General features: G+C 46.1%; 1 protein-coding gene across 1 annotated transcript; it reads right to left on the bottom strand.

Moving 5' to 3' along the window:
- Positions 1-140: 140 nt before the first annotated feature.
- On the bottom strand, positions 141-5,048 carry PLD6 (phospholipase D family member 6). The gene is made up of 2 exons (XM_027047370.2): positions 4,570-5,048; positions 141-2,066 (listed from the first exon to the last, which is right to left on the bottom strand). The coding sequence occupies exons 1-2, from the start codon at positions 5,009-5,011 to the stop codon at positions 1,819-1,821; spliced, it is 690 nt and encodes a 229-aa protein (XP_026903171.1). The 5' UTR covers positions 5,012-5,048; the 3' UTR covers positions 141-1,818.
- Positions 5,049-15,953: the final 10,905 nt, after the last annotated feature.

Genomic DNA, 15,953 nt, shown 5'->3' with positions numbered 1-15,953 from the left:
ACACTGAGGTCTTACTCCTGCCTGGGGCTCCTATCTTGACCAGCAGTCTCTAAACAGCCGTATGTCATCCACTGCTGCAAAATGGTATTTGTTTCATTAACAGCACCCACGATTTGGATCTGCAAAAGGCAAAGACACACTAACATTCCAGAGTAAGAATGCCTTTATTCAAACGTGCAGACGTGCAGGACGATGCGGCTTCAGCATCCAGGACACAGACACATCTTACAACTCCTCCTGTTTTCTCTCCAGAACACAGGCTGCAGGTGTGCATAAGCAACTTGGGGGAAAAAACACATTCAGTCCAAAACCATTTCCTGTGAGCTCCGATCCATGTATTATACTCGTTAGCTTCAATTAAATCAGGAAAATTAACTTTGCATTTACTTGCCTAACACAGTAAGTCAAAGATGACTTTAAACAGGGAAAAACATGCAACGATGAGTGGTCTCTCCAGGTGGCTCCATGAGTATGATGGGGAAAGTGAAACACGCCCAACAGACGTCAGGACGATTACATACAGAAATAGGACAAGATGGCCAAATCGCTATTCAGGTGTCATGTGAACAATCTCTCTATAAAGATACACGTTAATGAAAAAATAACATTTCACAAATGTACGTAAGATAGCTATTCTAATTAACGGTGAAAGCAAATCCCTGAGCTGAGAATAAAAACAGATCTGTGAGATGCCACAGCCTGAAAAGAGGCTCTCTTCTAGTTTATTCCTCCAGATGGTCAGGTAACCCATGATTGATTACGCTGAGCCAAAAATGCCAATTAGCGAAGTTCACAGGTGGTACAGTGAAGGTCACTTCTAAGAGCACAAAATTACCTTGAATGCAAGCATGCTAACAATTAAAGGCTTAACACACAGAAACAGAAGCAGCCTCTGGCCACTTCCAGTCCTTGCTGATAGACGGAGCAACTCACCACGATGAAAACAGAAGGGAAGCTGTGGAAGATGAACATTCTCCTGGGTACTTGTGGGGTTCTTTTTTTCTCCTGTGTATTTATTTTAAAGGGTCACCATGCAAGGCACCCTGGCTAGGACAATGACCTGCCCGCTGTGGTGGCAACCAATGCTTGCAGGGGGGCCCGGAAGGCGGCTCCCCACTCCTGCCGTGCCCAGCACCCCCCTCTCCGGCCCTTTTTCCTGACTTCTCTCCTTAACATCTTCGGACTCAAACCTGCCCATAAGCACCCACGAGCCGGTGACAGCAGAAATGGAGAGACTGCCGACCTCTGGCCCATCCCAGGGGGTTAGCTGTGCTGGAAGGGTTGGGCCAGGCCAACAGGAAAGGAGGAGACAGTGTGGGAGACAGTGCCAGGGGAGCGGATGCCATAGTAAGAGATTCTCTAGAGTCAGGAAGAGGAATCAGCCTTTACATCCTGAAAGAGGTATCTTGCCTTTTCTGTACGGCAGGAGAAACCCGGCCCAAGGCAGAAGGCGAGTTCCAGAACGCCCATTCCTGAAAAGCTGTCGCCGAACGTACTGGTGGGAAGCGAGCTGACCTGAAACAAGAGACTCGGGTTGCAGGGATTCCCCTTCCTCCTTAACCCCACTCTGCACTTCACTTTAGTGTTTTAATGAACGAGAACGGAGTCTGAATGTGTTTTTTCCTCACGTTGAGATTTCTCTCACGTAGACTGCACAGTCTGACACGGACGGAACCCAGCAGCTGCTCTGGGCGGGCACAGGCCCGTCCTGAGTCCCATCCTTTTAGATCTGGTGTGGTTTCGACTGCGGGGACAAAAGTTCTGTAACACCGAACACCGTTCTCGCCTTGAACTCTGAAGACAGAGAAGAGCACAGCTTCAGTGATTCCTCTTCTTTTGTGGGAAAAAGGTATACTTTGTAGGATTAAACTCTTCCCAGATACGCTCAAATTCTTCCAGAAAAAGCCTCACATACTCTTCATCCTCCATAATCAAAACATTTTCTCTATTGTTCTGAATGGCTTGAGTGGTCCAGTTGAGGGAGCCCGTGATCAGCACCTTCTTGTCCACTATGGCAAACTTGTGATGCATGTAGCCCAGGTCCTGATCGTGTCGCACCTGGATGCCTACAAAAAGGGCAAGTCAGACTTCTCCACCGCCTCTTACAACGCTTTCGTTCAGACACGGGAGCCCCTCCTCAAGTGCAGACCGTTTCCCAGCAGCTGCTGCTCTAGTTCTGACTTGGTAGGGGAGACGGGAAGCTCGTCACCCTTGGGCAGGAGGCGGTGGCCAAGCCAGATGGTGACCAGCCGCCGCCAGCGCACAGGAGGGAAGGCCGAGGGAAGGGGGAGCAGCGTGGTGGCCCAGGACCGGGGGGCGGTGGGGACAGCCGGTCCCGAGGGGCGGGACGGCAACACTCACACAACTTGCCTTCTGGCGCCGACAGGCAGCCCTGGAACCTGGGTGAGGTCTGCCCGCCCGCACTTCTCAAGGACGCACCAACCAGCACAATCCCGGGTTACTGGTTCTGGGAGGGCCCATCACGGACCCTGCCAGAGGGGTCAGGGCAACAATCGTTCGCCGGGCTTTCCTTGCCTTCAAGCTCTCACTGGGCCCACCCCTGGAACTGGGGCACCCCTGCCAACGCCACGCACGCCAGCACCACACCCCACTGCATAAGGGGAGGATGGGCCTCAAGCAGGAAGACTGCAGGAGAAGCCAGGCCCTGGGTGCTTCGGGCGAGGGAATTAAGTGTCACCCCAAAGCCAGCCGGCTGGGGCCCCTAACTCCCAGCGTGCCCTGGGCCTTTCCACCAAAGCAGAAAGAGTTCTAACTGCTACAAAACCGAATTCTCCCTCGCTTTGCCTCCTTCACTCACCATGGAGCCTGTAATCCTTGCCTTTTGTTTTCCTGTTTGTCTCTCTCCTACCATTTTCAAACTCCCCTCGGGCAGGACCCGTCTGTCCATCCTCCTCTGCCTCAACCCTGGAATAATGCCTACCTCCTGGGTTATCTGCTTAGTGGATGAGACCATAAGAAATGTGTGATTTAAGAGAACAGTTTAAAATAGGCTGCTTTGCAACAGAGTCACCAGACTTCACAAATAAAAATACAGGATGTCCAAAGTAAGATGTGATTTCAGATAAACAACAAATACTGTTTTTATTTAAAAAAAAAAAAAAAAAAAAGGTTTTTTTTTTTTTAACGTTTCGAGAGACAGTGCAAGCAGGGGCAGGGGAGGGACAGAGAGAGAGGGAGACACAGAATCCAAAGCAGGCTCCAGGCTCTGAGCTGTCAGCACAGTGCTGGACATGAGGCTCGAACTCACGAACCGTGAGATCATGACCTGGGCCAGAGTCAGACACTTAACCGACTGAGCCACCCAGGTGCCCCTACAGATAGTTTTTTAAAGTAAGTGTGTCCCATGCAATATTTGGGACATACACTAAAAACCATTCGTTGCTTATCTGAACTTCAAATTTACCTGGACATCCTATATTTTGCCAGCAACCCTGCCTTGTAACCTTCCTATCCCAGGGGACCCGAACACCGCTTCTCTAACCAACCCACCAGCAACTCCTTGTTAGCTCTACCTTCAGAATAGATCTTAAGTCCCACGTGCAAAACACACTGTTATACTGAGGCTGAGGAGGAAATACAGACCTCACGGGTAAGCCCAGAATCTGAATTTAGACCCTTTGCAAAATTATTCACACTTCCCGCTTCAACTGTCCCCATCCCAGTGCAAGAGAAAGGCCAGCCAGAGGTATCCGTCTTACCTGTCCTCCTGCAGCGGGAGAAACAAATTAACTGCTCACCATCTAAACATTTTAGCTCCACGTTTTTTAGTATATCATCTTTATTCATTTCAAAAGCCCCAGCATAAAATTCACTAGTGGATTTAAGGTGAAATGACTTTTCCTCCTTTAGCCCCTCAGTCCCGAAGCCCCACCTTCGCCATCTTGGCACACCTGCTCCTATGCACACGGTCACTGAGAGTCCGCTAGCAGCGGGCCTTGCAGGTTTGTTTTTACAGTTCGCCCTTGATTTCCTGAGTGCTGCCTGGCTAAGCCATTGTCATTTCAGTCTGCAACGTCAAAAACTCAGCTGGTGGGGCTACATCCCCTGCCTCTCACCCGGTACAGGCTTTCCCCACAGCCCCCCAAGGCCAACGCCAGTCATCAGAAACTGGTAATCACAGGAGCTACGTCCGCTTTCCCCGGTGTCGCTGGGCAGGCCCCCAGACTCTGAGAATCCCCCAGATCTTCTCCACTAGCTGGGAACACACAGCCTGCTCACTCCTCTGGGCTCACACTCAGGTATCCAGCGTTAACACCTCCCTGCACAGAAGTGCACCCACTGGGTGAAGGCAGGTGCTCTTTACAGACGGCCCTGGAGTCTCTCCAGGCTAAAACCGTCCTGACCTCACAAGGCCACCAGGGGACATATATGGGGTCTCACCTATACTCAGACCCCCCACCAAGTTTCGGCTTTTGACATTCTCCCCCACTGCCTAAGGCCGCCGGGGTCACATCATTCGCCAGGCTGGGGGCCTGATGACCCTCCCCAGAGGTTCTCCACGGACCTGAGTCCCAAGCCGGGACTCCCAGCCCCTCTGGCGCGGCCTACCTGCCTTGCGGAGCAGGCCGATCTGCGAACCGTTGAGGGCCATGTAGTCGCAGTCGGTGATGACCCGGACGCGCACCCCGCGCTGGTGAAGCAGCTGCACTGCGCGCCCCAATTGCGGGCTGGAGAAGGCAAAGAGGCAGAGCTCGAGGCTGGCGCGGGCGGCCAACAGGGCGCTCAGCAGGCGGCTGAGCGAGCTCTCGCCGTGGGGCAGGCTGCACTGGCAGCCCGCTGGCGGCCCCGACGGCCCCTCGCTCGGGGCCTGCAGCAGAGCCTCGGTGCAGGTCACCTGCGACGGGAAGAAGAGCACCTCGCGCCGCAGAGAACTCCGCCACCCTCGCCGTCGCCAGGCCCGCAGCCAGCGCAGCACGGAGGGCAGCGCCTCCAGAGCCAGCGCGAGACCCACGGTCGCCACAGTCGCCACCCGCCAACGTAACCGCTCCATTCCGCCTCGACCTGCCCCGCCGCCCACGGCGCCTGCGCGCGCGCCCCCGGCCACGTGCGCCCGCACCTCCCCACCCACTGCGCCTGCGCACCTCTAGCCACGTGCATTCAGCGCCCCCCCCCACCTCCAATGCCCATCACGCCTGCGCCGCGGCCGGCCACGTGCGCCCGACCCCCTCCCCCATACACACCACCCACTACGCCTGCGCGCCCCGGCCCTGTACAGCCACGCCCGGCCAACTGTGCCTGCGCAACCCCCGGCCGTGCGACCGCCCTCCAGCCACAGCCCACTGTGCCTGTGCACCCGCAGGCCCCATGCGCCCCACCCCCCCCATGCCCCCCTCCCACACGTCCCACCACGCCTGCGCACGCGCAGCCTGGCTGCACACCGCCTCTCTGGGCTTATTCGCGGCCCCACCGCGTCTGCGTGCCCTCTGGCCAAGTGCACCGGGCCGCGCCCGCCTAGCCCGGTGGAAGTGCATGCGCCCCGATACCACCCGCTCCCCGCAGAGCCTGCAACAATCCAGGTCCTCCTCCCTTTGAGGGGCAGTAGAGCAGCCGCAACCGCTCGGTTCAAACCTTTCCTTTTGCTTTAGGGGTGCGGCTAGGCAGGGCTGGGAGAAGGGTCTGGAAACACACTGAGAGTGTCAAATAAGGAATGCTTAAGCTGGTGGCAGGGTTTGAACTCAAAGTGTCAGAGACAGTGGTGTGATGGGGATGGCCCCAAAGCCAGTCTTAAGCCCCTTGTTTCTACAGAATTTCCCAATATAAACTTGTTATTTGGAGATGCCTGTTCGTTCTGCTTTAAGCATAAGCACGGTGAAAACGTAAGAAGGCCTCGGTCCTGTCTTAGCAAGCACTGGACCCACTGTATCACTTAGGAGGGGCTGTTACTTTCACAGGGAGAGAAAAGAGAGAAGGGCTAAGTTTTCTTTCTTCTATTTTTTCTTTCTTGAATCCTGGTCAGGAATTTCCACGGTTAATTTAAGTCTGTCTATGGTCTTTGAAAGGAAATAACTCCACAGTCTCCTCCTTGTAACCAGCTGATGGTCTTCATGACTTCCATCCATTAAAAAACAGACTCCCCAGATGGGGGGAAAGGAGCTGATCTAAGTAACTTTGGGAAACCACGTTTTAACTGGAAACCACAAGGCTAAACACAACAGCAGCTGCCCGTCAACACTGTACTCTGGGTGATACCTTTATTTCCCAAGGTGGGGAACTGCATACACGCGCACTGGGGTTGAGTGCATTAGTTGTTGGTTGGCGGATAGTGGGAGCCAGGGTTCTCTCTGTTGGATGGGGTAAGAGATAAGCACCGGAGAAGGCTTGAATGATCCCTCTGGTACTGGATTGGGGTCAGAGACACCACAGTGAACTCATGGTTAGCTTAGTATTTGTAGTAAAATACGTACTATGTCAGTTTTGACATACCTCACATACCTCAGTCCCCCAAGAGGCCCAGAAGCAGTGACACCCCGGCAATAATGAGCATGCTAGGTCCCAGATCTTAGTTTCCAAACACCATTCTCCTTGAAGAAATAACAGATTCTGGGGGTTGGGCACGGAGACTGTAGATGTATTTTCGGCATCTTGTAGTACCAGAAATTGAGCATGTGGACATGGCAGCAGGAACAAAAGACACAGGAGTAGCCTAAAAGAGACTCCAGTGGCCAAAACTGGAGCAAATGGAGAAACAAAATAAATACTTGCAGTAGTTTTTATAACCCAAGTGCGAGATAAATATACATGACTCTATACTGCTATAAATAAATGACTGAATAAAGAAACGAGAGAAGATACATGTCTTCCTTACAGAAGAATTCCAAATAATATATGTAGCTACTCCTTGCTACGGGAGGGAGAACTAAATCCCTTTGAAAGTGGGGAGAAACCTTGTAAACACCACCTTAACCAAGTGATAGTGACCATCACCAGAGATGTGTGAATGTTACATACCCCGGATATGATGAGAAGGGCACCTCACTTCTGCGGTGGTTGTTCCCAAAGCTCATACACCCAGTTCTATCATGAGGAGGAAACGTCAGAAATCCAGATGGAAGGACTTGCTATCCCATTCCACAGGATAACTGGCCAGTATTTTTCCAGACTGCCAAGGTCATGAAGAGAAGGGAACCGCTTAGAGACTGTAACAGACCAGAAGAGACTGGGGAGACTTGACAACTAGATGCAATGTGGTGCCCTGAACTGGATCCTGAAAGAGAAAGATAGTGTAACTGGGAAAAGGGCTGAAATGTGAAAAAGTCTGGAGCTTAATTAATAGTCACGTATCAGTGTCAGTTTCTTCACTTTGACAAATGCATGATAGGGATGTAAGATGCTAATAATAACGGAAACTAAACTGTCTGTGCTATCTTTGAAACGTCAGTAAATCTAAAATTATTCCAAATTAAAACTTATTTTAAATGTTGAACGTTCACCTTCCGTATGATCCAGCTATACCGCTCCTAAATATAACCCAAGAGCAATGAAAGCACACGTCTATGTGTGTGCACGAAGACTTGTACACAAATGTCTGCAGATTTATTTGTAATAACCCAAACCTGGACATAATACAAACATCCATCAACAGATAAATAGCCGAACCCTCGCCTGTCCATACGATGGAATACTATTTCACAATAAGAAGAAACAAACTGCTGATATATATGGATAAATTATGCTGAGTGAAAAAAGATAGACAAAAGAAAGTATATTCTGTGTGGTTGCACCAACATGCAATTCTAGGAAATGCAAACTAGAGTGAAAGTAAATCAGTGGTTGCCTAGAGATGTGGGAAGGGAAGAAAGAGTATAAAGAAACATACAATGAGATGTTCACTATCTTGATGGCGTTAATGTGCATACGCATATGTCAAAACCTGTCAGGGTGTATGGTTTAAATGAGTATAAATTATTGTATGTCAGCCATACTTCTTAAAAGTGCCTTTTTTAATTTACAAATAGAGCCCCACAGTGTAATTCTAGCTCCCCTACGTCACAGCTGCGTGACCTAGGGCGAATCGCTTCATTCTTTGAGACTCACTTTCTTCACCTGAAAAGATAGTAAAGAATGAGAAGAAGGTGAGCACAGTCCTATATAAAGAGGTAGTCAATTCCTCTCTGTAAAAACAACCAACCAACCAAATATGCGCGTGCATGCGTGTGCGTGTGTATTAGGGAAAATGGTCAATAACAACCGCGTCAGGGTGCTGGAAATCCACCAAAGGCAGACAATAAAATGAGAGGCATCATTTTTTTTAAAACTGCTGGAGGGGCGCCTGGGTGGCGCAGTCGGTTAAGCGTCCGACTTCAGCCAGGTCACGATCTCGCGGTCCGTGAGTTCGAGCCCCGCATCAGGCTCTGGGCTGATGGCTCAGAGCCTGGAGCCTGTTTCCGATTCTGTGTCTCCCTCTCTCTCTGCTCCTCCCCCGTTCATGCTCTGTCTCTCTCTGTCCCAAAAATAAATAAACGTTGAAAAAAAAAATTAAAAAAAAAAAAAAACTGCTGGAGGCTGCTTCCAGCCATTCACCCTCCCAGCTCAGTTGGCAAAAATGGTGGCCTTACCAATGTGGGACCGGCTGCAAAACCCTAAAATCTAGGTTTTTACTGTTGCTGGCTAAAAGTGGTGGGTTCAGTTGGGAAATGAATGACAAACACCTGCAGCCTTACCAACCCAAGCTTCCGGTCCAAGGTGAGGTAAGCCGCAGACCAGCCAGAAAATAGGACAGAAAGGGCCCCAAAGTGAGAAAACCATAGAAAAGCTGACCTACACTCTCCACACATCCTTGGTGAACTGGGGAGCTATGCATGAATGGGAGAGACCCAGGAGAGGCCAGGGAAGAGCGAAAGCCAATGGAGGCTTGAAAGGGTTCCCAACCCACAAACACATCGATCAGCAGAGGACAGGATTCTCACAGGCTTAAAATATTTGGGTACAACCTCTGCCAAAAAACATTGGCTGACTACTACATTAGGAAGACACACCAGTGACCTCTAGACATAAATAAAAATAAGGATTAAAAAAAACATTGGGGCACCTGGGTGGCTCAGTAGGTTAAGCATCCGACTTCAGCTCAGGTCATGATCTCGAAGTCCATGAGTTCGAGCCCCGCGTCGGGCTCTGTGCTGACAGCTCAGAGCCTGGAGCCTGCTTCATGTTCTGTGTCTCCCTCTCTCTCTCTCTCTCTCTGCCCCTCCCCTGCCTATGCTGTCTCTCTCTGTCTCTCAAAAATAAATATTAAAAAAAAACAACAACAAACTGAGCAGACACACTACTGAGCGTCACACTACAGAGGGAGAGGTTCTACAGTTTAAGTCCAGGCACGTTTCCAAAGAAAAACAACCTTAGAAAAATGTAATAGAATGTAATAGAATTGCTATACTATATTATCTAAAATGTCAGTTTTCAACGAAAACATAATAGACATGCGAAGCAGCAGGAAAGTGTGACCAACATACAGGGAAAACAGCAGCCAATAGAAATTGACTTTGAGTGGACCCAGATGTTGGAATTAGTAGAAAAACACTTCAAAGTAATTCTTACAGAAATGTTCAAAGAATTAAAGGAAAATATAATGATAATGAGTCCACAGATACTCCTTAGAGAAACACAAATTATTTTTTAAAGTCTATGCAAGGGTTGTCTGGGTGGCTCAGTCGGTTGAGCGTCCGACTTCAGCTCAGGTCATGGTCTCATGACTCGTGAGTTCAAGTCCTGTTTCGGGCTCTGTGCTGACAGCTCAGAGCCTGGATCCTGTTTCAGACTCTGTGTCTCCTTCTCTCTCTCTGACCCTCCCCCGTTCATGCTCTGTCTCTCTCTCTGTCTCAAAAATAAATAAACATTAAAATAAATAAAGTCTATGCAAACTGTCAATTAGGTTCAATTGTAACTGCCCACTGTGGTTGGAATATTAATAATGGGAAAGGCTACGCATCTGTTGGGGCAGAGGGTATATGGGAAATCTCTGTACCTTTCCCTCAATTTTGCTGTGAACCTAAAACTGTTCTTATGAAAAGAAGTCATTTACATCATGCACAAAAATAAACTGAAAATGAATTTTTAAAATTTTATTTTTAAGTAATCTCTACACCCAACATGGGGCTTGAACTCACAACCCTGAGTCAAGAGTTGCATGCTCTTCTGACTGAGCCAGCCACGCACCCATAAACTCAAAATATATTAAAAGCCTAAATGTGAGGGTTACCTGGGTGGCTCAGTCAGTTAAGTGTCCAACTCTTGGTTTTGGCTCAGGTCATGATCTCATGGTTTCATGAGTTCAAGCCCCACGTCAGGCTCTGCAGTGTGGAGCTTGCTTGGGATTCTCTCTCTCCCTCTCTCTCTGCCTCATCTGCTCATGTTCTGTGTCTCTCAAAATAAATTTAAAAAAATAAAACAAAAATAAAGATGCATATTGTAATCCCTGGAGCACCCACACACACACACACACACACACACACACACACACACACACACCTTAAAAAACTAGGTTTACAAATCCAAAATTAAAATTATGTTCTAAAACATAGTCATTCAACAAAAAATAAACACGTTAAAAAGAGGAACAAAAAGACATGAGACACATTATAAATATAATATGCCACTGAATTCTACTCTCAAAAATAGTTTAAATGGCAAATTCTAGGTTATATATATTACCACAATATAAACATTTTTAAGTCTTAAATGTTTTCTATATGTCATATAGAAACATATAAATATATAGAAAATGGACATAAGAGATACAGAAAATAGCAAAATGGGGGCTCCTGGGTGGCTCAGCCAGTTGAGTGACTCTTGATTTTGGCTCAGGTCATGATCCCAGGGTCGTGGGATTGAGTCCCCAGTCGGGCTCCATGCTGAACATTGAACCAGCTTAATATTCTCCCTCCCTCCCTCTGCTCCTCTTCCCCACTCACTCACTGTCTCTAAAATTAAATAAAAGTAGCAAAATGGCACATGTAAATCTAACCACACCAATGATTACATTAAATGCAGGTAGACTGAGAGCTCCAAATCAAAAAACAGAGATTGTCAGACAGGCTAAAAAGGCAAGATCAAATATATGCTGCCTTTAAGAGAGACACTGTAGATTCAAAGACACAAGTGGTTTGAAAATAAGATGGAAAAAGATACACCACGCAAACGGCAACCGTAAGAGAGGTGGACTTGCCATGTCGATATCAGAGAAAATAGGCTTTAAGACAAAAAATAATATTCAAAGTAAAAAGTTATGTTACTAACTTTGGCAGGATTTAAAAAGAGGTGTTAAATACCACTAGTATTTAATGGGACATTCTTAAGAATTACAAATGGAGGAACGCCTGGGTGGTTCAGTCCATTAAGCGTCCAACCCTTGATTTCGGCTCAAGTCATGATCTCACAGTACAAGAGATGGACCCCCTGTCCGGCTCTGCCCTGCTTGGGATTCTCTCTCTCCCTCTGTCTCTCTGCACCACCCTCCCTTGTGCATGGTCTCTCAAAATGAACACATAAACATTAAAGAAAAAGAATTTCAAATGGAGGAATTTAGGAAAGATGCTTAAGTCACTGCCCAATACTCTGAACAAATGCTCCAGATGGTCTGTTCTTGGAAAAGTGTAAGTATTGCAACCCTTCAAGCACAAAGGTAAAGCTCAAGACCCAGAATGTTTTCTCTCTCCCAGTTAGTGCAAAAAAGCCACAAAAGCACAAAACCAGACTCAGTCCCCAAGGCAGGAGTCGAACTAGGTCAGTACAGATTCATCTGCCCACCATGTCTTCTGCACCCTCACCTCTGATGGCCATCAGTCTTCAAGAGCTGCACATTCTCAGGTGAAAAAGGCCACAACTGCCCATAAAAACCAATCAATATATGGCCCTACCTGCCCATTCTTGTCAATAAAAGCTTCATTGTATGTTGGAAATTTAGGTCATACATTCCCATAAAACGAAACCTGACACTTACGTTGGGTTCTACCCGCCAAGGGAAGTCAGTCAGTAGCCTGGCAGACAACTGGCAAAATCCTCTTTAGAACATGAGAGCAAGGTTTCCAGAGAATGTCATTCCCCAGAAAAAGAGAAACATCTGTACCCAAAGATAAGGGGCACAGTGGGAAGTCATCTTTCCCCCCCACACTTACCCTTTACCCGTGTGAGCCTGGAGTTCCCTCCCAGTCTGAGAAGATGACCAAGACCTACAGCTGCCAGTTTAAGGGTTCCAGGTCACCTGGGTATGCTTCCCACCATCTTCCTTTCAAATGGATTTGTCTTTAAATATTTTTAATGGACGAACTATTCCCCAAAGTTGAACAAAATGTTAAGCACACACCTGTAGACATTCAAGAGATGTCTTTGGAATAAATGAGTGTTACCTCGTCTCCATGATCAACTCCAAACACTAACTTTGAGAAGACCATCCAAAATCACTAAAGCAGCTTAAACTTCCATACCACAGAGAATTGGCCACTCACTGGTGTCATTGGTTTTTTTAATTGTGTTAAAATGCACATAACATAAAATTTACCATCTCAACTATTTTTACATGTACAGTTCAGTGGTATTAAAGATATTCACACTGATGGAGCACGTGCTGGCTCAGTTGATAGAGCATGCGACTCTTGATCTTGGGTTTTGAGTTTGAACCCCATGCTGTATGTAGAGATAACTTAAAAATAAAATCTTAAGGGGCGCCTGGGTGGCTCAGTTGGTTAAGCACCCAACTCTTGGTTTTGGCTCAGGTCATGATCGCATGGTTCGTGAGTTTGAGCCCTGTGTGGGGCGCTGTGCTGACAGCATGGAACCTGCTGGGATTCTCTCTCTCCCCCCCCCCTCTCTCTGCCACTCCCTCTCTCCTCTCTGCCTCTCTGCCACCCCTGGCAACCATCATTCTACTTTCTGTCTCTATGATTTTGACTACTGTAAGTATGATCTATAATTGGAATCATAGAGTGTCTTTTTGTGATTTATTTATTGCATTTAGCATAATGTCCTTAAGGTTGATCCATGTTGTAGCATATTACAGGATTTTCTTCCTTTTTAAGGCCAAATAATATTCCATTGTATGGATATGCTGCATTTTGCTTATCCATTCATCAGTCGATGGGACAGTTCAACTGCTTCCATGTTTCAGCTGTTACAAATAATGCTGCTATGAAGATGGGTCACAAATATCTCTTCAACACCCTGCTTTCCAATCTTTTGGGTACATACCCATAAGTGGAATTGCTGGGTCATATGGTAATTCTATTTTTAATTTTTTGAGGAATCTCCATACTGTTTTCTACAGTGGCTGAGCCATTTTATATTCCCTCCAACAATGCTCAAGTGTTCCAATTCTCCCACACCCTCACCAACACTTGTTTCCTGTCCCCACCACTCCCTCCCCACCCCCACCCCCCCCCCCCCCCGAGTAACCACCTTCATATATCTTCTTCAGTAGAATGCCTATCCAAGTCATTTGCCCATTTTCTGAATTGGGTTGTCTCATTGTTAAACTTTAGGAGTTCTCTATATATTCTGGATATTAATCCCTTAGTATGATTTGCAAGTATTTTCTCCCATTCTGTGGCTTGCCTTTTTTACTCTGTGGATAGTGTCTTTTGATGTAGAAAAGTTTTAAATTCTTATGAAGCCAATTTGTCTATTTTTTCTTTTGTTACCTGTACCTTTGGTGTCATATCCAAGAAATCACTGCCAAATTCAAAATCAAGAAGCTTTTGCCCTGTGTTTTCTTCTAAGAGTTTTGCCATCTTAACTCTTACATGTAGGTCCTGGTTTCATTTTGAGTTACTTTTTGGGGGTTAATTTCTACATATGGTGTTAGGTAAGGGCCTAATTTTGTTCTTTTGCATGTGGACATTCAGTTTCCCCAGAACCATTTGTTGAATAGACCATGCTTTCCCCCATTGAATGGTCTTGGCACACTTGTCAAAAATGATTTGTTCATATTTGTGAGGATTTTTTTTCTGGGCTCTCTCATCTATTCCACTGGTCTATATGTCTGTCTTCATGCCAATACCACACTTTTTATTATGTATCTTCAAAGTAAGTTTTGAAATCAGAAAGTGTGAGTCCTCCAGATCTGTTCTTTTTCAGGATTGTTTAGGCTGTTTGGATGAGGTTCCATATGAATTTTTTGATGGGTTTTCCTATTTTTGCAAAAAATTATTTTTTGGGATTTTGATATTGGATTGCATTGGATCTGCAGATCGCTTTGGATAATATTGACATTTTAACAATATTAAGTCTTCCAATCTGTGAACATAGAATGTGTTTCCACTTATTTTTTTACTTTTTTTTTTTTAATTTATTTTTGAGAGACAGAGAGAGAGCGTGAGCTAGTGGGGGGAGGTGGCAGAGAGAGAGGGAGACACAGAATCCAAAGCAGGCTCCAGGTTCTCAGCTGTTAGCACAGAGCCCGACGCAGGGCTCGAACTCATGAATGGGGAGATCATGACCTGAGCCGAAGTCAGATGCTCAACTGACTGAACCACCCAGGCATCCCTCTATTTATTTATGCCTTCTTTCTTTCAGCAATTGTTTTTTTTCCCCCAATTGTTTTGTAGTTTTCATTGTACAAGTTGTCACCTCCTTGGTTAATTCTTATTTTATTCTTTTTGATGTTATAAGTGAAATTGTTTTATAATTTCATTTTCAGATTGTTCATCATGTATAGAAATGCAACTGTTTTCTTTGTGTTGATTTTGTATTGTACAACTTTGCTGAATTCCTGTATTAGATCTAATGTCTTTTGTGTGGTGTCTTTAGGGTTTTCTATATATAAGGAGCATCTCATCTGCAAACAGAAATAATTTTACTACTTCCATTCCAATTTAGATGCCTTTTCTTTTTCTTGTTTAATTGCTCTGGCTAAAACTTCCAGTCCTGTGTTGAATAGAAGTGATGAAAGTGGCCAACCTTATCTTGGTCCTGATCTTCGAGGAAAACCTTTGTCTTTCACAACTGAGTACTATGTTTGCCACGGGTTTTTCATATATGACTTTTATTATACTTATAATAATTATATATTTTTATATTGATTACATATATTTTTATCATGAAAGAGTGTTGAATTTTGTCAAATGCTTTTTCTGCATTGAGATGACATGTGGTTTTTCCCTTTCCTTTTACTAACATGATATATTACACTGATAGTCTTATGTTGGACCATCCTTGCATCCCAGAAATAAATCCCATTTGGCCATGATGTATGGACCTTTTACTATGCTATTTGTTAGTATCTTGTTGAGGATTTTTGCATCAATGTTTATAAAGGATATTGGTCTGTAGTTTTCTTTATAGTGTCTTTTCTGGCTTTAGTATCAGGATTATGCTGGCTCATGGAATGTGTTAGGAAGTGTTCTTTCCTCTTCTTTTTTTTTTTGAAAGTTAGTTATTTCAATGTCTGGTAGAAGTCACTAGTAAAGCCATTGACTTCAGGAGTTTTCTTTCATGGGAGATTTTTTTTTTAATATTTTTTTATGTTTATTTTTATTTTTTGAGAGAGTGAGAGAGAGGGGGAGCACAAGTGGGGGAGGGGCAGAGAGGGAGACACAGAATCGGAAGCAGGCTCCAGGCTCTGAGCTGTCAGCACAGAGCCCAATGTGGGGCGTGAACCCATGGAATGAGAGATCACGACCTGAGCCAAAGTGGGACGCTCAATCAACTGAGCCACCCAGGCACCCCAATACTAACTTTTACATTATTAGGTGTGCTTAAGTCATGCAGGAAACAGACTACAGTTAACATACCATTGCTACAATATTAGCTTTTACAATTGCTCATGATCTACCTTTATTGAGATCTTTATTTCTCCATATGGCTTTGAGGTACTGATGGTGTCTTTCACTTCACCTTGCAGAACTCCTGTGGGCATTTCTTGTAGGGCAGTTCTAGTGATCACAAACTGCCTCCTCTTTTATCCAGGAATGTCTTGATTTCTCCCCCACTTTTGGACAGTTTTG

The sequence above is a fragment of the Acinonyx jubatus genome, chromosome E1, assembly GCF_027475565.1.
Source record: "Acinonyx jubatus isolate Ajub_Pintada_27869175 chromosome E1, VMU_Ajub_asm_v1.0, whole genome shotgun sequence".
Lineage (NCBI taxonomy): Eukaryota > Metazoa > Chordata > Mammalia > Carnivora > Felidae > Acinonyx > Acinonyx jubatus.
Note: the sequence above shows the minus strand (reverse complement) of the source record. Positions and strands in the feature narration are given on the sequence as shown.

Coding starts and splice junctions, on each gene's coding strand:
- PLD6 (XM_027047370.2), bottom strand. CDS start 5,011: ATGGAGCGGTTACGTTGGCGGGTGGCGACTGTGGCGACCGTGGGTCTC. Junction 2,067..4,569: donor CGGCCTGCTCCGCAAGGCAG/GTAGGCCGCGCC, acceptor CCCTTTTTGTAG/GCATCCAGGTGCGACACGAT.